The 20,843-nt window shown below is 46.8% G+C and overlaps 2 protein-coding genes across 10 annotated transcripts in view; both read right to left on the bottom strand.

Moving 5' to 3' along the window:
* The window catches only part of LAMTOR4 (late endosomal/lysosomal adaptor, MAPK and MTOR activator 4), a 50,234-nt gene extending 47,328 nt beyond the window's left edge, over positions 1 to 2,906 (bottom strand). The window contains exon 1 of the mRNA XM_029220366.1: positions 2,895 to 2,906. The gene's annotated coding sequence lies outside the window, so the exon portion shown is untranslated. The remainder of the gene's footprint in view (positions 1 to 2,894) is intronic.
* Positions 1 to 20,522, bottom strand: part of MBLAC1 (metallo-beta-lactamase domain containing 1) — a 57,598-nt gene extending 37,076 nt beyond the window's left edge. For 4 of the 9 annotated variants that reach the window (XM_029220359.1, XM_029220356.1, XM_029220357.1 and 1 more), the window contains exons 1-2: positions 19,025 to 20,522; positions 2,895 to 2,957 (exon numbers count right to left, since the gene is read on the bottom strand). In XM_029220359.1, coding sequence (XP_029076192.1) covers positions 19,642 to 20,457 — 816 coding nt within the window. In that variant the 5' untranslated portion in view covers positions 20,458 to 20,522 and the 3' untranslated portion in view covers positions 2,895 to 2,957; positions 19,025 to 19,641. Of the gene's footprint in view, positions 1 to 1,538; positions 1,597 to 2,894; positions 2,958 to 8,302; positions 9,655 to 10,035; positions 10,165 to 11,103; positions 11,245 to 16,537; positions 18,427 to 19,024 lie in introns of those variants that run through there. The other 5 variants (XM_029220360.1, XM_029220358.1, XM_029220361.1 and 2 more) reach the window with 5 other exon arrangements.
* Positions 20,523 to 20,843: the final 321 nt, after the last annotated feature.

A 20,843-nucleotide genomic window follows, 5' to 3' on the forward strand; every position in this document is an offset into this window, starting at 1 on the left:
TCTTGATTACTGTAGTATAGTCTGAAGTCAGGGAGCCTGATTCCTCCAGCTCCGTTTTTCTTTCTCAAGATTACTTTGGATATTTGATCTACAAACAATAAATGCTGGAGAGGGTGTGGAGAAAAGGGTACCCTCTTGCACTGTTGGCAGGAATGTAAATTGATACAGCCACTATGCAGAACAGTATGGAGGTTCCTTAAAAATCTAAAAATAGAACTACCATACGACCCAGCAATCCCACTACTGGGCATATACCCTGAGAAAACCATAATTCAAAAAGAGTCATGTACCACAATGTTCACTGCAGCTCTATTTACAATAACCAGGACATGGAAGCAACCTAAGTGTCCATCAACAAATGAATGGATAAAGAAGATGTGGCACATATATACAATGGAATATTACTCAGCCATAAAAAGACATGAAATTGAGTTATTTGTAGTGAGGTGGATGGACCTAGAGTCTGTCATACAGAGTGAAGTAAGTCAGAAAGAGAAAAACAAATACCGTATGCTAACACATATATATGGAATCTAAAAAAAAAAAAAAAAAAAGGGCCATGAAGAACCTAGGGGCAGGACAGGAATAAAAATGCAGACCTACTAGAGAATGGACTTGAGGATACGGGGAGGGGGAAGGGTAACCTGGGACAAAGTGAGAGAGTGGCATGGACATATATACACACTACCAAATGTAAAACCGACAGCTAGTGGGAAGCAGCCGCATAGCACAGGGAGATCAGCTCAGTGCTTTGTGACCACCTAGAGGGGTGGGATAGGGAGGGTGGGAGGGAGGGAGATGCAAGAGGGAAGAGATATGGGGATATATGTATACGTAGAGCTGATTCACTTTGTTATAAAGCAGAAACTAACACACCATTGTAAAGCAATTATACTCCAATAAAGATGTTAAAAACATAAATAAATAAAATAAATAGAGTTTGCATGTGAACTGCCCCCACCAAAAGTGGCTGGTGAAAAAGCCACATTTCCCAGACTTTCTTGCAACTAGGGATTGCCATGTGACATACTTCAAGCCAATGACATTTCTGAGTTGGGCTTCAGGAAAGTTCTTTAACAGGCAGAGAGACTTGGCTGGTGAATGTCTTTTGCCCTTTTCTCTTTCTTTTCCTGACCTCCTAAGATGCAGCTCTGGTGCTGGGAGGGAGCAGACATCTTGTGACCATAGGAAACAAGCAAATGCTAAGTTTGGTTGAAAGGAAAGTTACAGGGAGGCAGGGTTCCTACTGGGATCACAGGTCTGCTGTGCCCCTGCCCCCAGGCTGCCTTCTTCCAGACTTCTCCTTATGTGAGACACACAATTTTTCTCTAATTTGTTTAAGCTCCTGGGCTTTGTTTATTTGTTTCTGTACTTCAGAGCTGAATCCATGCCATATTTCACACAATTGTGGATTTTTCAGCTTATTCTAATTCAAACCATTTTTCTTTCACATGATTGAAATCTGTATTATTACATGCATACCAAAAAAAAACTGACACAAAAGAGCCAACATCAGGGCATCACTTGTAAAATCACTGACATTTAAAAATAAAGAAAGAATCCTTTGGGCATTTAAGCAAAACAGGTTTAAGTCACCTATAAGAGAAAATTTAAGATTGACTTAGATTAATAAACAACAACATTGAACACTAGAAGACAGTGGAACAATGCTTGCAAAGACCACAAACTATAAGAAAACAAAACAAAAACACCCAAGAATTTTACACTCACATCTTCAAGGAATTCATGGAAAAGACTCTGACAAGTACAGGTTTCTGGTAACTGACTGTACTGCTGAACTGAATGAATAAGCATTTTCAGAACTCTAATGGAAACCTGATGAACTCATAAAAGTGCTCACAAAAGATCAAGATGAAAAATAATTAACTACACGGGACTGAGTGAACTGATGAGGATGATTATAAGTTTTGTGACTTTCTGTTTGAATTAAAAAAAAAATCCCACAAGGACTCAGAGGCAAAAAATGTACAAATCAATTTTCACTGCAAAGTAAAGGAGCTGTTACAGTGGAGGATTCCCGGACTGAATGTCAATATTATGACATAGTGTGAGTGTGTTTCGTGTTTGGTAACTGCAGTCATTGTTGCTTTTGTTGTGGTCATCCATTTACAATGCTTGGTGTCAGTCTATTTATCTCTTGTAAAAATAAAATACAGTGTGTGTGTATGAAAAAAAAAATTGTTGAATTCCACCCATGAACTACGCTGAACACTTCCCTGGACTCCCCTGGTCCAGGCACTGTGCTATTTGTATTCATTAAAACTGATTACGGTTTTCTTCATATTTATCACCAGTTTGACTTCCACAGCTGAGGCTTGCTCTGCTATCAGCAGGATTCCTTGGCTCCTTTGGAAGTTTTCAAAGTGAAAATCCCAGAACACAAATGAATTCTGGCAGCCAGAAGTCCTTAATTTAGTGTGTGGGTTCCAGTGAGATGAGAGGAACTGTATTTTAGGATTAAACAATTAGATAACCCTGAATTAAACTTGTGGTGTGCTCATCACATTCTGTTCTTGGATTCACGTGCAACGTAACTGTGCTTGACGTGATCCAATTATGTCTTAAGTTCCTGATTGCCAAAGCTAACTGAATAATAAAAGTAATGTACCAGCCATATTTACAAAAGTTGTATAGAGCCAATGACCTTGGAAAGGGCATCTTACCTCTAATTGTGCATTATGGGCCATGTGGCCCCTACAAATCATAAAGAATAATCATTAAAATGCTAAAACTCGATTATGAGTTCAACAAAAGGTAGGGACTCTCCATTACATTTTGTTAATATTGAAGGAGGACAAAGAGCATGAATGGGCACAGACTATAGCATCTTTTTTTTCTCGTCTGTTGTGTGGTTCCAACCTCAGGACACTTACTGTGATCACAAATGCCTGTAATCCCTTGCACATCTGAACAATTTCATTAAAGAGAAAGGTGTCCTGAAAAAAAAAAAAAAGAATTTTACACTCAGCTAAAGTATTACACAGCTGTGAAGGCAACAGACCAACATTTCAAATATGTGATAATCCAGGAAATACAGCTGACTTTCTAAAAGAACAACAAAAGTCAAACTTCAGTCAGATAAGAGATTACTGATAAGATTCAGCAATTCTACTCCTGGGTATTTATCTGAAGGAAAGGAAAACACTAACTCAAAAAGATCTCCCCTCCATGTTCATACAGTACTATTTTTTTTCTTTTTCGGTACGCGGGCCTCTCACTGTTGTGGCCTCTCCCGTTGCGGAGCACAGGCTCCGGACACTCAGGCTCCGGACGCTCAGGCTCATCGGCCATGGCTCACGGGCCCAGCCGCTCCGTGGCATGTGGGATCTTCCCGGACCGGGGCACGAACCCGTGTCCCCTGCATCGGTAGGCAGACTCTCAACCACTGCACCACCAGGGAAGCCCCATACAGTACTATTTACAATAGCCAAGATATGGAAACAACCTAAGTGTCCATCAATGGATGAATAAAGAAAATGTGGTGTATATACATAATGGAATATTATTAATCCATAAAACAGAAGGAAATCTTGCTATTTGCAACAACCTGGATAGACTTTGACAGCATTATGCTAAGTGAAATAAGTCAGACAGAGGAAGACAAGTATCGTATGGTCTCACATATATGCGGAACCCCACTCTCCATCCTTATGCGAGAGAGTTCTTTTCCCTTAATAAGGTACAACCTGTCACAGTCACACCCACACCTTCACATCTTGGGTCTTAAATGATGCCTGTGTCAGCTTCAGGTTCTTCCAGATTTCTTTTATAAGAACAAAAGACACTTTAAAAAATTTATTCACAGTTTTTGCCTTTCAACTCAAAAGGCAAAAATGCATATCTATTTTTGAAACTTGTAAAGCAAAGCTCCCAATTCTCAACTGCTCAAACATAGAGTCCTGTGGACTTCCATTCTTCTGGCTTTCTCTGGTTTCTATTCATTTATTCAAAAATACTGACTGAGAACCTACTATGTGCCAGGCTCTGTGGAATGTGCAGGGGATGCCACAGAGAGCAAGAGCAAGCACAGCCTCTGCTCTCATGTATAGTCGGGAGAGAGGATTCAATCAAATAAACATACCCTCCCAGACTTCAGACAACAGTGCAAAGCTACAGTATTCAAAACAGACATATGAATCAATGGAACAGACTAGAGAGCACAGAAATAAACCCACACATCTGCAGTCAATTAATCTTCAACAAAGGAGCCAAGAATACATAATGGAGAAAAGACAGTCTCTTCAGCAAGTGGTGTGTGTTGGGGAAGCTGGACAGCCACATGGAAATCAATGAAGTTAGAACACACCCTCACACCATACACAAAAATAAACTTAAAATGGCTTAAAGACTTAAATGATACCACATAAACTTACATGATACCATAAAACTCCTAGAAGAGAACATAGGCAAAACATTCTCTGATATAAATCGTAGCAATGTTTTCTTAGGTCAGTCTCCCAAGGCAATAGAAATAAAAGCAAAAATAAACAAATGAGACCTAATCAAACTTAGAAGCTTTTGGTTTTTTGCACAGCAAAGGAAACCATAAACAGAATGAAAAGACAACTTACAGAATGGTTGAAAATATTTGTAAACAATGCAACTGACAAGGGCTTAATTTCCAAAATATACAAACAGCTCATATAACTCAATAACAAAAAAAACAAACAACCCAATCAAACAATGGGCAGAAGACCTAAACAGACATTTCTCCAAAGAAGACATACAGATGGCCAAGAAGCACATGAAAAAATGCTCAACATCACTAATTATTAGAGAAATGCAAATTAAAACTACAATGAGGTATCACCTCACACCGATCAGAATGACCATCATCACAAAGTCTACAATAATAAATGCTGAAGAGGGTGTGGAAAAAAGGAAACCCTCCTACACTGTTGGTGGGAATGTAAATTGGTGCAGCCACTGTGGAAAACAGTATGGAGGTTCCTCAAAGAACAAAAAATAGAGTTACCATATGATCAGCAATCCCACTCCTGGGCATATATCCGGAGAAAACTATAATTCAAAAAGATACATGCACCCCAATGTTCATAGCAGCACTATTTACAATAGTCAAGACATGGAAGCAATGTAAATGTCCATCAACAGGGAACTTCCCTGGTGGTCCAGTGGTAAAGAATCCACCTTCCAATGCAGGGAACAAGGGTTTGATCCCTGGTGGAGGAACTAAGATCCCACATGCCGTGGGGCAACTAAGCCAGGGCACCACAACTATTGAGCTCGCGCGCCTCAACAAGAGAGCCCACGTGCTGCAAACTACAGAGTCCATGCTCTCTGGAGCCCACGAGCCACAACTAGAGAAAGAACACCCGCATGCCACAACTAGACAGAAGCCTGCAGGCCGCAATGAAGACCCGACGCAGCCAAAAAAAAAAAAAAAAAAGTCAAGAAAGTAAATAATTTTTTTTTAAAAAGTGTCCTCTTCACCTTTTAAAATAATAAATAAATAAATAAAATAAATGTCCATTGAAAGATGAATGGATAAAGAAGACGTGGTGTGTATATACAATGGAATATTACTCAGCCCCAGGAGGCTGATTCCTTTGGACCACGTCACCCAGGTGCCTTTGCCCTCCGGTTTCCTATTGGGACCTGCCAATGGGAGACACCTGCTGATCAAGGGGAGGAGATCCCCTCCTTGCTGAATCACCTTGGGCTGCTGTTTTCCTCCACCAAAGGCCTTCCCCCTACAACTAGGGCTACTTACTCCAGTTTCTGGCAATTGTTCCCTCTCTTTGCTCCTTCAAGCATATTGGCAACAAGGACTCCACTCTTGCTAGCCCAAGATGCTCCACCTCCCTTGTCGGCGTCCCATAATCCTCTCCATTCCTTTAGAAATGGTTCCTTTATTAAACTCTCCTCCATTCCCTCAATTTGAGAATGTCATCTGTCTCCTGCCCTGACTGATACAAATAGAAACTAATCTCCCAGAATTTACTAAAGTTACTCAATTATTTAATTTAAAAAGAAATGGCCTGACTGCACGGGCCCATTGTGTACCAAAGAAATAAGAGAAACATGTAGGTGCATTATAATGAAAGATAAGAACATCAAATACAAAGAAAATTCTAAGAACTTTCCAAGTAAGAGCAAGTCGTGTACAAAGGAACAAGATTCAGATTGTTATTACAACAGTGACAATGAAGTAAAGTGTTGTAGAAAAGAATCTTGAACCGGGCGCCCGGAGCCAGGAGCCGGCCGTGGGGTCGCTACTAGGTGGCGCCACTGACACCCGCCGCAAAGGGGCCCAATGGCGGGCGGCCCCCAAGGGGTCCCTCTGCAGAGGACGCCAGCCCCGCCGGAGAGAAGAGCGTCCTGGGAGACGCTGTCGGGGTCGGGGGAGGAGGACAGAGTTGTGACCCAACCCACGTCCAAGACCCCCAACCCCTTCGTGCTGGGTCCCTAAGCCCCGCCCGCGCCCACTGCAGCTGGCCCAGCAGCCCGGACAGCAGCCGGGACCCGAGCTCAACCCTCCCCCGACCGTCCTTAGGACCCTCCCTCCCCCGTGACTATCCCCTCCCCACGCCACTGCAATCCAGTAGCGGGTCGCGAGAAGGCGCTCACCCCGTCCTTCTGCCCCTCGGCGACCCCAGAGCCCTCCTTCCCCAGTCCAGCCCCACCCACCCTCGGGCTCGCCCCCTGGCCCGACCCTGACACAGTCCCCTGTCCCCAGCCCGCCGGAGCTCTCTTCCCCACCCGGGGGTCCCGCCGCCTGTCCCCGTGGCCTGAAGCTCCCCGCCCGCCACAGCCCAGCGCCCACTCCCAACCCTCCGGGTAGCCCACCGCCCATCCGGCCTCTCTCGGCTTCCGACATTTTAACACAACCGCCCTGTACTGACCCCCAGACCCCGGGTGGAGGCTCCAGGCAGCTCCCTTCAGGGGCCTGCAGGCTCCTCCAGGGACCGGCTGGGAAGAACCCAGGGAACAGATGAAGCGCTGGGTCCTGGGCACCGCGACCGCCCTGCCCAAATGAAATTGCTCATATTTGCAAATAATACATCTGATAAATAGTTAATATCCAAAATATACAAAGAACTCATACAACTCAACATCCATAAGACAAATAACCCAATTAAAAAACAGGCAGAAGACCTGAATAGACATTTTTCCAAAGAAGACATAGAGAAGGCCAACAGACACATGAAAAGACGCTCAACATCGCTAACCATCAGGGAAATGCAAATTGAAACCATAATGAACTACCGCCAATAACAAATGTTGGAGGACGTAGAGAAAAGGAAACCCACCGTGCACTGCTGTTGGGAATGTAAATTGGTGCAGCCACTATGGAAAACCGTATGGAGATTACTCAAAAAATTAAAAATAGAACTGCCATATGATACAGCAACTTAACTCCTGGGTATTTATCTGAAGAAAACAAAAACACTAATATGAAAAGGTATATGCACCCCTATGTTCCTGCAGCATTACTTACCCAAGATATGGAAGCAACCTAAGTGCCCATCAGTAGATGAATAAAGAAGATGTGGTATATATAAACAATGGAATATTACTCAGGCATAAAAAAAAATGAAATCTTGCCATTTGTGGCAACGTGGGTGCATGTAGAGCATATTATGCTAAGTGAAATAAGCCAGAGAGAAACTAACACCATATGAACTCACTTATATGTGGAATATAAAAAATAAAACAAACAAATGAAAACAGACTCACAGAAACAGAGAAGAAATGGGTGGTTATCAGAGGGGAGAAGGTTGGGGATGAGGGCAAAAGAGGTACAGGGGATTAAGAAGTACAAATCTACAGTTATAAAATAAGTCATGGGGATGTAATACACAGCATAAGGAATATGTTCAGTAATATTGTAAGAATTTTGTATGAAGACAGATGGTTACTAGACTTATCATGGTGATCATTTCATAATGTATGCAAATGTCAAAACACTATGTGGTACATCTGAAACCAATGTAATATTGTATATCATCTATATTTCTATAAAAATAAATAAGTACAGGAGGATTGTGTAGGTTATATGCAAATACCTATGCCATTTTATATAAGAGATTTGAGCATCATAGAAATCTGGTATTCACATCCTCGAATAAAAAAGATCATCTACAGGGCTTCCCTGCTGGCGCAGTGGTTGAGAGTCCGCCTGCCGATGCAGGGGACACGGGTTCGTGCCCCGGTCCGGGAAGATCCCACATGCTGCGGAGCGGATAGGCCCGTGAGCCATGGCCGCTGAGCCTGCGCTCTGCAACGGGAAAGGCCACAGCAGTGAGAGGCCCGCATACCGAAAAAAAAAAAAAAAAAAATGAGGATCAAAATAGACCCTGCTTACCTCCTGGGGCTGCTGGCAGAGTTAAGAGCTATTTTAAAACATAACCTGGATGTGTTTTAATCAGGTATGGTAAGACACACATGCAAATGACTGTTATGAAGGAAGCAGTTTATGTTCACAAAACCATAAAAACAAGATGCCCAGCACTCCACGCAGGGCCATGTAGGGAGGCACCAGGGTCAGTCAGGAGGCAGAGGGAGGGAGGGGGAAACATGGGCAGGAGCCTTTGTTGTAGGTTCTGTGAGAAAGACAAGGCAAGGGAGAGCAGGCAGGTTTAGGATCAGCTGGTATGAATAATGTCTGCGGGCTCTGGGGATTAGGGGCTGTCCCTAGTTGCCTGGTACCTGGCCCTGGGATGAATATGGCAGAAGAACATGGGCCTCCTGGAGCATAAGAGCCAGATGGAGGAGGTGGTGGGGAGTGTGGGCTCTGGACTGGCTGGTTTGCATATGACAGGTGAGCTCCTGGGCACATCCATTGCTCTTCTAAGAACTGGCAGCCCTGGGAGGGACAGTCTCTCCCCGGTCAGTGAGGCCCCAGATGTCAGAGCATCAAGAATACAGCAAATAAGAAAACATGGCCAACACGAATGCAAAGCACCCGACACACAAGAAGTGGGAGATGTCATCCCTGCCTGTTTCAACTTTGTGGGGCCTGGGTCTCCCTCTACTTGCCTCACATAGTGAAGCAAGCTGAGAGTCTTCCCTTCCCAGCTGGACTCTAGTTCCTGGAGGGCTCACTGCACGCCTGCACCCAACCAGGGCAGGAGAAGCCTTCTCTGGGCCCCTCCCTGCCTACAAAGCAAGAGGAAGTAAACAGAGTGCTGATGTCAACAGAGGCCCGTGGACAGCCCATGGGAAAGAGCAGAGACCAAGACCTTGCCCTTCGCCCTCCCCCTTCCCTGTGCTCTTTCTTTGCCTCATGTGTCCTGCCTCACCTCAGGGGCCACACTCACATCCCTCCTGCCTTTGTTTCCCCAGACCCTGAGAAGTGGCCAGCTGAATGAAGCACAATGAATGACCCCCCAGGATGGGCTGTGGAAGGAAGGGGAAGTGAGGGAGGTTAACGGGGGTGGTTGGTGGGGGAGGGGCAATCTTGGGTAAGCGCCAAGCTCACGAGGCAGACAGACCTGAGTGCGGTCCAAATCCAGACCTGGAGGGAACCAGAGTAAGTGAGGTCACCTCCCTGTGAACTTTGAAAGATGCTTGGGCTGAATTGGTGACAGGAGTTCATCCTCCCTTCCCCCAACAGGAATGGGAGAGTTTGGGACTCTCCATGACATTAAGGCTCTGGGCCTCAGTTTCTTCCTGGGAAAATTAACATAAGGATACATCACCACAGAATGTTATAAAGCTGAAAATGAGAAAACGCAGGTTTAGGGCTTGACTCAGATAAGAGGGTTCCATGAAAGTGCAGAATCTGTCCTCTGAGGCCTATAAGTGCAGGCACATAGAGAAAGCCAGGACTACCTGGCTGGCCATGAGAGAACTGTGGAAAACATCTATTAGGATTGGGAAAAAAACTGAGAAAAGGAAAAAGGAAGTTCAAATCATGTCCTCCCACCCCCATGGTCCATTCTGTGAACCAATGCCAACGTCATCCTGGAGAGCGGGTGAGCAGAGCCTCCATCCCAGCCAGCCCTGGGGGGCCACCAAAGTTCCCAGCCCCCAATCTCTCACCCCGCTCACCACCAGTCACAGGCGGGCAGGGCCTCCATCAGAGAGGGTCCCAGGGACTGTCAGCTGGATGCCTCATGACTGCTCTGACCTTCATCCCCTCTGTCCAGGGAAGGCTCTGGATGAGCCAGGGTTGCACAGCTGCAGATGGAACCCCCGAGAAGCGTTATTAAATACAGTCTCCGGGCTCACCCCGCAGGGCTCTGCACTCACAGGGTGAGGCCCAGAGATTCTGTGGTGCAGCCAGCAGGAAGCATCCAGAAGGAGCAGAAGGCTCTGTGGGCTCAGCAAGACTGGAGTTCAAGTCCTGGACCCGCCACCTCAGAGTCCTGGATGTGGGGCAGGGCGTGTCGGAGCCCCGGTGTCCTCCTTGTAGAGTGTGAGGACAGAGGGCCCTGCAGATCCAGTCCTACATCTCTGGGTGGAGGCGTGGCCTCCAGAAGGCCCACCCTCTGGGTAGGTGGGAACCTGCACCCACCCTCACCTCACCTCAGGGAGGGTGTGAGACTGCACACAGGGAGCAGAGCAGGGCGGGAGGGGCCTGGTGGGCCTTGGTTCTGCCTGGGGATGAAGAGGGGCACTGCAGTGTCCCCCACCTGCAGAGAGAGAGACCACCAGCATGCTGGGTGCCCCTGGTGCCTGGGCTGGGGGCTGAGGCTTGACCACCAGCATCTCCCTCCTCCTCCTCTCTAAGGGGCTGTAGCTGGGCAGGGACTCAGGGCCGTGGACCTCTCCCTGAAGGAGCCTGAACTGGTCCTGCTGTCACCCCTTTCCCTGGGAGGAGAGAGACACTCAGAGAAGCAGAGAAAAGGAGAGAGAGACACACAGAGACACAGACTGACTCCTAAGGAGATGCCAAGCGGGTGGCAGAGGCAGGGAGCTGAGGGAGAGAGGAGAGGCCCCAGCTGGCCCAGGTCAGGACCAGCCCCTCAGTGTGCAGAGCGGGGCAGGGAGCCCTAGATCATTGTTCCCTTTGCACTGACCACAGAGAGGCCCTTCTGCAATATAGGAAAAGAAGCCAGATTGATAAAGGAAGTTCCAGTCACAGCAGGGGTGAGCGGGCTTGGGGAAGGCCCCTACCCTCCTCAGTCCTCCGAAGGAGCCTGGTCCTCGCTCTCCTGGTGCTGAGACTCCCCGCAGGCGGCCCCTCCACAGGCCTCCCCTCTGGCCTTGAAGGCTCTGCTTGTCTTCTCATCCCGGGAGGAGGGCAAGGCCATGGGTCTGAGGATGGGGATAAGCAAAGTGGGAAAGAGGATGAAGCTAAGAACACCAAACACTTTTAGCTGGAGTTGTCTGTCACCGCAAGAGGCCAAGGGACCTAGGGCAGCATCTGGGTTGAAGGGGGAGGGATGGTGCTCCGCATGGCTTAGAGTTCCTAATGACAAGGGTGATACAGTAACAGGAAGTGATAATTTGGGGGGCAAGGAAAGGGTATAAGAAAAAATATACATTTGGAATTTTTACTTTTTTTTTTTTTGCCTCTCTACACTGTGTCACTAAATATATCTCTGCACATTCACACATCCTCGTCCAGTAAAGCTTCAGGCCACCAGAATACACATTTTTTCCTCAGTCGCATACATAACCCCTCACATCAGCATTGGTGCACTAGACTCTGTAAAAATTTTTCAGTCACACTTTGTTTTTAAACTTGAGTCAATATAAACCTTGTTCAAAATGTTATGAAAAAATGTACATGTTTATACAAGGCAGGTTGTGACAGGACATTGGGGTTCTTTCCCCGTGGGCGGCCCCAGGAGGAGAGGGCTGGAGTCTCACACATTTGTGTCTCTATCTCCTCCCACCACCCTTCCCACCCAATCCCCCAGGAACCAGCAGCGCCCTGCCCCCCTAGTGAGTGCACTCACACCCCTATTCCCTGGGGAAGGAGCTAGTTGACCTTTGCCATTTTCCCCACACCCCTGGAGGAGGGGGCCAGGATCAGCCAGGCCCTCTCCATTGTAATTGTTTGCCCCTCTGGGCCAGACCAAAGGGACGCTGCCCTGTACAGGTAGAGTCCAAGGAGGTGTCAGCTCATATCATTGCTATTCACGCCGTAAGTGGAATTCTTCATCGAGTCGTTGACTTCTCGACGGAATGCTGACAGATTCTGGGTGAACCTACAGAGAGGATGCATGTAGGTTGGGGGAGCAGGGTGGAAGGGAAAGATCTTTGCCTAAAATGTTTCTAGCAGACAAGTGGCTACTGAGAGGCAGAACGTATGAATCAGTTGTTTCTAAGGTCAGTTAATCTCAGTCTTAAGACTTTAAGGGAAAGTTGGGCTAGTTTTGCACCCCTTTCTACCTGACAACTTCATGGCAGGTCTCGAGATCTGGTCAAATCTGAGGCTCTGAGGATCACCTTGGATTCATGGCAGCACAAAAGGAATCTCACTGACAGAGACGGGAAGTAACCCTCACGAAGTGAGAGCTGGGAGAGGATGAAGCTGTCTCATTTCTTAATGCCAAGAGATCTGTGCTGTCCAGTATGGCAGCCATTAGCCACATGTGGCTGTATACCACCTGAATTGTGCTCAGTGCAACTGAGGAACTGAATCCAATTAAAAGAAATTTAAAATTCAGTTCCCCAATCGCACCTTAATTAAAATGCCATACTTTAAATTAATTAAAATTAAAGAAAATTTAAAAATCAATTTAGAAAAACCTGACGTTCAATTCAGTTATCGGACAACTTCTAAGTATGTTTGGAACAACTTGAGTATGGGAATCTAATTGCAACTGTAAGTTTTATGAAATCTAAATACAAATCAAGTATTTCCGATGAAAATGTAGCATATGGGGCTTCCCTGGTGGCGCAGTGGTTGAGAGTCCACCTGCTGATGCAGGGGACACGGGTTCGTGCCCCGGTCCGGGAAGATCCCACATGCCTCGGAGCGGCTGGGCCCGTGAGCCATGGCCACTGAGCCTGCGCGTCTGGAGCCTGTGCTCCGCAACGGGAGAGGCCACAAGAGTGAGAGGCCCGCGTACCGCAAAAAAAAAAAAAAAAGAAAATGTAGCATATGAATTGAGATGCCCTGTTAAGTGTAAAATACACAGGATCTTGAAGACTTAGTACAATAAAAAGAATCTTAAAATTCTCAATTTAAAAATATTGATTACACATGGACACATTATTTTGGATACATGGGTTAAATAAAATACATTAAAATGAAAAAAAAAAAAAAAGAATCCGCCTGCCAATGCAGGGTACACAGTTACGAGCTCTGGTCCAGGAAGATCCCACATGCTGCGGAGCAACTAAGCCTGTGCGCCACAACTACTGAGCCCACGTGCCACAACTACTGAAGCCCGCACGCCTAGAGCCCGTGCTCTGCAACAACAGAAGCCACCATAATGAGAAGCCGGCGCACCACAACAAAGAGTAGCACCCGCTCGCCACAACTAGAGAAAGCCCGCCCGCGTGCAGCAATGAAGACCCCGCGTGCAGCCAAAAATAAATAAATTTTAAAAAAAACCACATTCTATCTACTTTAAATAAATGCATTGATAATCTGTCAAATTTTAAAGGAATTATCAGAGGGCAAAATCTAAATGAAACTGGGAACTCAGAGAGTAATACACTAAAGACTGCTTTCCCCTTGAGGGCATTTGCCAAGCTCAAGAAACTTGCGATTTGGTGTTCAGGAAGCCAAGAGCAGGATACAGACCCCAAAGTCTTTGACAATGTGGTGAGTCTAATAGGAAATTGCCCGCTTGGCATAAAGTCAGGGTCTCAAAGTTCTACACCCTCATATTGTGTGACCTGGAGACCACCACGCCACACTCAAGCAGAGGATTTCGAAGAATTTGACTGTCTTGGACCTTCGTCCAGAACAGAGAAAACTCTTTCTGGAGAATTTATACCCACAAGCCAGCCCTTAGGTAGATGTGCAGTCCAAATTCACAGAACCATTGGTCTGAAAAATCTCAACCTGTGTTAATTTAACACACTCTAGGAAGTTATTAGCCTAAATTTTTGGCAGAAGCAAAAATTTTCTTTGGAGTAGTCCACTATCAGATGGGATTCTTCTATGCCTATTTGGTAACCTCTGAATTCAGTACCAAATTAATAGAAAACTCAATACCAGATTAATGAGCAAGGGATCTTATTTGGGTCACATTTAAATTAACCATAAGGTGTTGCTGTTAATAGGGGTAACTAACCCAGAGCCAAACATGCTTATGATTTAGATCCATTTACTGTTCCTTACAGTCTCTGTGGTCTTCAAACCAGCTCTCCCATTTGTTACTTTTTGGCCATCTTTCCAATTTCTTCTTTTAGTTTTTTGCTCTTGTTAGCGGCTTTGACTTGAATTTGTCATTCCAATATCTAATATTAAATTAACTGCTTTTAAAATTATTTTTCCCCAGCTTTAGTGAGGTAAAACTAACAAAAATTGTATATATTTAGGTTGTATAGCGTGATTTTTTTAAGGCGTACAACATGATGGTTTAATATATGTATACATCGTGAAATGATTACCATGATCAAGCTAATTAACACATTCATCACCTCACATAGTTCCCTTTTCTTGTGTATGTGGCAAGAACACCTACGATCTACTCACTTAGCAAATTTCAGGTAAACAATACAGTGCTGAGTATAATCACCATGCTGTACATTAGATCCCCAGAACTTATAACTGAAAGTTTGTACCTCTTGATCAATATCTCCTCATTTCCCCCACTCCCCAGCCCTTGGCAACCATTTTATCCTCTGGTTCTACGAGTTCAACTTTTTAGATTCCACATACAAGTGAGATCATACAGCATTTGCCTTTCTGTGTCTGACTTATTTCCCTTAGAAAATGTCCTCCAGGTTCACCCATGCTGCCAAAAAAATGGCAGGATTTTCTTTTTTAAGGCTGAATAATATTCCTCTGTGTGTGTGTACACATATATGTATCTCACATCTTCTTTATCCATTCATCCATTAATGAACACTTATGGTGTTTCCATATCTTGGCTATTGTGGATAATGCTACAGTGAACATGGGAGTACAGATATCTCTTTAACATACTGAGTTCATTTCATTTGGATACCCAGAAGTGGGATTGGGATCATATGGTAATGGTAATTACCATGGTAATTCTATTTTTAATTTTTTGAAGAAACTCCATACTGTTTTCTATAATGGTTATACCAATTTACATTCCCACTAACAGTCAGTACACACAGGTTCCCTTTTCTCCTCAATCTCGCCATTACCTGTTATCTCTTATCTTTTTGATAATAGCCATCCTAAACAGGTGTGAAGTGGTATCTCATTGTGGTTCGGATTTGCATTTCCCTGATGATTAGTGATGCTGAGCACATTTTCATATACCTGTTGGCCATTTGTATGTCTTCTTTGGAAAAATGTCTATTCATGTCCTTTGACAATATTTAAATTGGGGTGCTTCTTTGCAATTGAGTTGTATGAATTCCTTATATATTTTAGACATTAACCAAGTATACAGTTTGCAAATATTTTCTCCCATTCTGTAGGTTACCTTTTCATTTTGTTTCCTTTGCTATGAAGAAGTTTTTTAGTTTGAGGTAGTCCCACTCGTTTTTGCATTTGCTGCCTTTGCTTTTGGTGTCATATCCAAAAAAATCACAACCAAGACCAATGTCAAAGAGCTTTTTCCCTATGTTTTCCTCTAGGAGTCTATTGCTTCAGGTCTTACATTTAAGTCTTCAATCTGTTCTAAGTTAATTTTTGTGTATGGCATAAGGGTCTAATTTCATTCTTTCACATGTGGATAACTAGTTTTCCCAACAACTACATGGTAATTCACAAAATTGAATACTACACATATGAAAATGAATGAATTACAGCTACCCACAATAAATGGGTAAATCACCCCTCTTCTGGAGGTGAGCCTGGGTGCAGATGCAGAGTTTTCTGGTAAGGTGGCTTGAAGCTGAGATAGCTGGGACAATGGTCTTTGCTTTCTCTGTGAAGTAAGTGCTGCCCCCTTCCGGAAGTGAAGAGGGAATGATGTGATGTGATTGACAGGTGCTTTGGGCAATGGGAGAAGGCATAAAAATTGCATTTAAGAATGTATATAACAAAACACGGGAATTCCCTGGCAGACCAGTGGTTAGGACTTGGCAATTTCACTGTCGGGGCATGGGTTTGATCCCTGGTCTGGGAACTAAGATCCCACAAGATACATAGTGCAGCCAAAGGGGGGAAAAGAAAAGGAATGTATATAACAAAACAGAAACAGACTCACAGATATAGAGAACAAAGTAGTGGTTATCAGTGAGGGAAGGGAAGGGGGAAGGGGCAAAATAGGGGTATGGGATTAAGAGATCCAAACTGCTATGTATAAAATAAATAAGCAACAAGGATGTATTGTACAGCACAGAGAAATACAGCCACTTGTAATAACTTTAAATGGAGTACAATCTATAAAAATATTGAATCACTATGTTGTATACCTGAAACTAATATAATATTACAAATCAACTATACTTCAATTTAAAAAATCAAAAAATAAAAATAGAACCTAGGATAACCACCCCACCTCCCAAAAAAGGGGAACTTTTAGCATCACCAATTTGTGCACTAACCCATTGTGGTATGTTGCAACAGAAAAAAATGGCCACAAATTCTTTGCAGCTCCTTCTATCAAGATGGAGAGGTTATTTCCTCATCCCTGAATCTGGGCTGGCCTGCTTTGGTCAACAGAATGTGATGTAAGTGATATTCTGCAATTTCTGAGCCTAGACCTCAAGTGGCCTTGCAGCTTCTGCTCTCAAGGGGCACAGTGGGGAGAGGACATTTCCAGAAATAATGACCAACACAAGGTATCACCTAATGCTAAGTCAACAATATAGAGAAGGCATAGCTAGAGTTTAAAATAAGGTTGGCAAATTCAGGGGAGGTTTTCTGTAGGAGGTGAGAGAGCTGAGCCTGGGTGTTTGAGATGGTGGAGAAAAGCGAGAGGATGGGGAGTGGAGGGGGAGCGGGCTCAAAGGCCCGCAGGAGAGGAGGGTGTGGGTGTCTGAAAGGCAGTGGGCAGTCACCCAAACTGGAGCGGAGAGCTGTTCTTGGAGAGCACTGGGCAAGAAAGCCCGGGTTATTCTGCAGCCAATGTCTGCCAATGACTTGTGAGTAGAGGAAGCTGATCATATAGGTCGTTTTCCTAAGAGTTTTCACAAAAAAGAAGTTTGAAAGAAACAATCACTCTCGGCCCAACCTCCTAATATCTGAAGCACTTTTTCCCTCTGTTGTCAGCCCTCTCCCCATGCTGTTGTCCTCACTCCCTGCCTCTAAGGGATCATTTCCATCAGTGTTTGTATCCATTCACAACTCATCTTGAAAACAGCTGTAAACACAGTCAGAACAGCTTAGGCACGAAAGGAGTTGATTAGCCCAGGTGACTGATGAGTTAGCACAGATCTGGCTTCCCGTGCTCACACCTGTCATCTGGTCTGTTTCTCTTCACTGCCCACTTCTGCCCCCTACCGTTCAGCTTCATTCTCTCATTCTCAGTCCCTCTTTGGTGGCCCCAGCAGCAGCGGGCTCTTCCAACAAGGGGGCAAGATGACCCATCCTCCCATGTCAGTCTTGCAGGAAAGAACGAGACTTTTTCCCTTAGCTCCAGCAAAACCCCTAAGATTACTAAGACTGTACTAGCGTAGGTGACCCATCCATCCTAGAGACAATCAGTGTGACCAAAGGGATGTGTTGCTCTGGGTGATCAGCCCTGAGCCAAGGGCAGGATATCCATGTTCTAGAAAGTAAGTCAAGACTGGAACTTTTATCTGTATAACTTGAGAGTGTACAGCTCTAAATAAGCCATCCCCTCCTCTCTCGTCCTCCATGCAGCCCTGAAGCCAGTGGATCTACACACCACATATCAGTTGGGTTCTCTGATGGCCGTGGACACTGCTCGGGGCATAGTGCGGCACTGGAACGCACAGCTGGCCCCTGCGCTCCCTCCACACACCAGTGGCCTCATTACAATTGGTGGCCCATGAAGTGGGGGGGGCCTGGCTGGGGGCCCCCACACCATGGTGGTGCCTGGGCACCCACTTCACTACCTTTCTTCTGTCCATCTTTATGCAACGACTGGCAGGGATCTGGGCAGCCGTGGCTGCACTGCTGGCCTGGGAGCCCTGAACCCTAGTGGTCATCTAACTGGCCAACACCGGCTACAAGTCCATGTACAGCAGCAACTGGTTCACCCTCCAGGTGAACGTGCTCCTCTGAGCTGCCTTTGCTGACCATGTGGACTTCGTGGACGCCTGGGAAATGACCTCCAGCCTGGCCTTGTGTGACAGCATCCAACCGGAGAGGCTCATCGTCCACAACAAGGTGGACTTCCTCCTTTCTTTCCTCTTCCCAACCTGAGTGCTTCTGTCCATCCTGGGGCTGTGTGAACGGAAGGCCCAAGCTCAGGAACCCAGCTGTGAAGAGGACCACAGCCACAATAGGACTTCTGGGATAAGGGCAGGTGCCATCAAGCTCTCTCACCTGGAAGACCGCAATGGCTTTCGATCTAGTCCAGCCCATTCTATTGTTGCCCCACTCCAACCCCTTCTCCACTCAGAACAAGAGTGGTTATTTTAAAACATAAATGAAACCAGGTCAACGGCCTGGACTTTTGTATCAGTATAAAGCCAAAGCCTTCTATCTCAGGACAAATCCAAACCCGTAACCATGGTTACCAAGGCCTTGCAAGATGTCGCTGCCCAACTCTGTAAGCTCATTTATTGCCACTCTTCCCCAGCGCTCTGCAACCCAACCCCAAGGTCCTCTTGCTGCTCAAGTAGGTCAAGCCTGCCTCGGGGCCTTTATACCTGCTGTTCCAGTGCCTGGAATGCCCCTCTCCCAGACCTCCATGTGGCCAGCTTTTTCTCATTCAGTTCTTTCATCAAACATCACCTTGGAGGCTTTTCCTGACCACTCTCCCACCCCAGTACTCTATACCCTTCTCGCCCTGCTTTTTTTGCATATCAGTAACCAGAACCCGTAGTTATTTGGTTTACTACTATTATTATTTACCTGTCTCCTTGAGTTTGTCTGGCTGGCTCACTGCTGTATCCCCATGACCTCGAGCCGTGCTTGAGACATTGCAGGTGTGTTAGGCAGCATTCATTGAACGAATTAATAACTTAAAGTCAGATGACTAGAATACCTGTCTGCCCTGCACCTTCTCTCAGCATGCTGCTTCCTCTGAGAAACAGGCGATGTATCGCCAAAGTGTCTCCTTGATGCACTTGCTGGATTATATCTGCATGATTATCACTATGAATGCTTCACATCTACATTTAGGGCAGTATGACTTTTTTTTCTTTTTTATTGGAGAATAGTTGAAGGGCAGTATGATTTTCAATGCAGTTTCTACTTTTATTTTGGAAGACTCTCCCAAGAACATTCTGCCATTTTACTAATGAAGCCCGAGAGGTGGCACACAGCTGAGCCAGTCCTTGGTCCTAGTGATACTGGTGACAGCTGTGGCAAAAGTACTCTGTCCTCGCTGGAAAACTGGCCTCCTGCGAGGGCTGGAAGTGACAACCCATGACTCCTCTCTGACACATCCTCTCGTGTCCTGGACGTCAGTTTCTTGTCTGGGGGTGGGGGGCTGGGGTCCCTGAAAGGAATTCAGTCAAGACTGGGGTTTATCGGCGCACCGTGGGCTCCTTGTCTCCGATCACGAGATCTGGCCGGCTGTTCCCCAGACCCTCTGTCTCTGGCGCCGAGGCTTCCCTGATCACCCTAAAGGGGGCTCCGTGACCAGGCACGACCACGTCGGCAGTGGCTAGGACCCTCTTCCGGCTGTGCTCCTGGGACACCGGGTCTTCGCTCAGCGCCCGCCACGAGTCCTCGTCCCCATCACGTTCAAACACATCGCCCACTACCATGACGGTACCCAGCGCCGTGCCAGCCACCACCACGCTCACGTCCCGCTGGCCACCATGGCCGGGCGTGGCCCACACCTCGAGTCCCGGCCCCAACCGCAGAGGCTGCTCCTCAGCCAGCCCGTGGGGGAGGTAGTGGCCCCCGGGGAGGCAAAAGTCGTGCGAGACCAGCAGGGCCGCCGCGGGAAACAGCCCCAGGTTCCCGATGTGGTCCGAGTGTCCGTGGGTCCCCACCACCAGAGTCACATCTCCCGGGGCCACGCCCTGCCCCGCCAGGGCCCCCAAGAGTGCCTCTCGAGCCCAGGGCCCCGCGGTGTCCACGAGGATGGGGCCACGGGCCGCCTCCTCCAGGGCGGTCTTCGCCTCGTAGACCTCGGGCGGGGGCTCTCGGTGGCCGGAGGCCGGGCCCCAGGCCTGGGGCAGAACAAGGGTCACGGAGCCGTCGGCGCGCACAGCGTCGCCGACCCCCTCGGGCTCCGCGTAGCCCTGCAGCAGAACCACCACAGAAAAGGCGTCGCCGGGCACCCGCAGAGGAGGCTCCCCGCGCAGCGGCTCGGTGCGCACTACACCGCTCATGGCCGGAGAGGGACGGGCTGGGGAAAGGAAGTGGGGCCTTCGGCGACTGTCCGCTCCCTTCGGGTTTCCACACTCGCCCAGCCTCCGCGGAGTGAATCTCAGTTCCTTGCCACCCCTCTCAGACCCTTAAGTTGGCATCGCCCAACTGAACTTCGGCGAGAGTGCACTCGTCCCTCAGCGTCTTCGGCCACCACCCCGCTCGCGTGTGAGGTCCTCAACCGCCACCCTCCGGAGATAACCTTGTTATTTTCTTCAGTCTAACTGGAGCCGCTCTCTACCTTGGACCTAGTTTTACCTCCTCTTAGGTCTTGCCTCACTCTGAGGAAAGAGACACGGGAAAAGTGCGTGAGAGTTTGTCCTCTGCGAGCTCCCGTCACCCAAGTATG

This window comes from Monodon monoceros, unplaced genomic scaffold, assembly GCF_005190385.1.
Source record: "Monodon monoceros isolate NGI ecotype Baffin Bay Population unplaced genomic scaffold, NGI_Narwhal_1 Super_Scaffold_13, whole genome shotgun sequence".
Taxonomy (NCBI): domain Eukaryota; kingdom Metazoa; phylum Chordata; class Mammalia; order Artiodactyla; family Monodontidae; genus Monodon; species Monodon monoceros.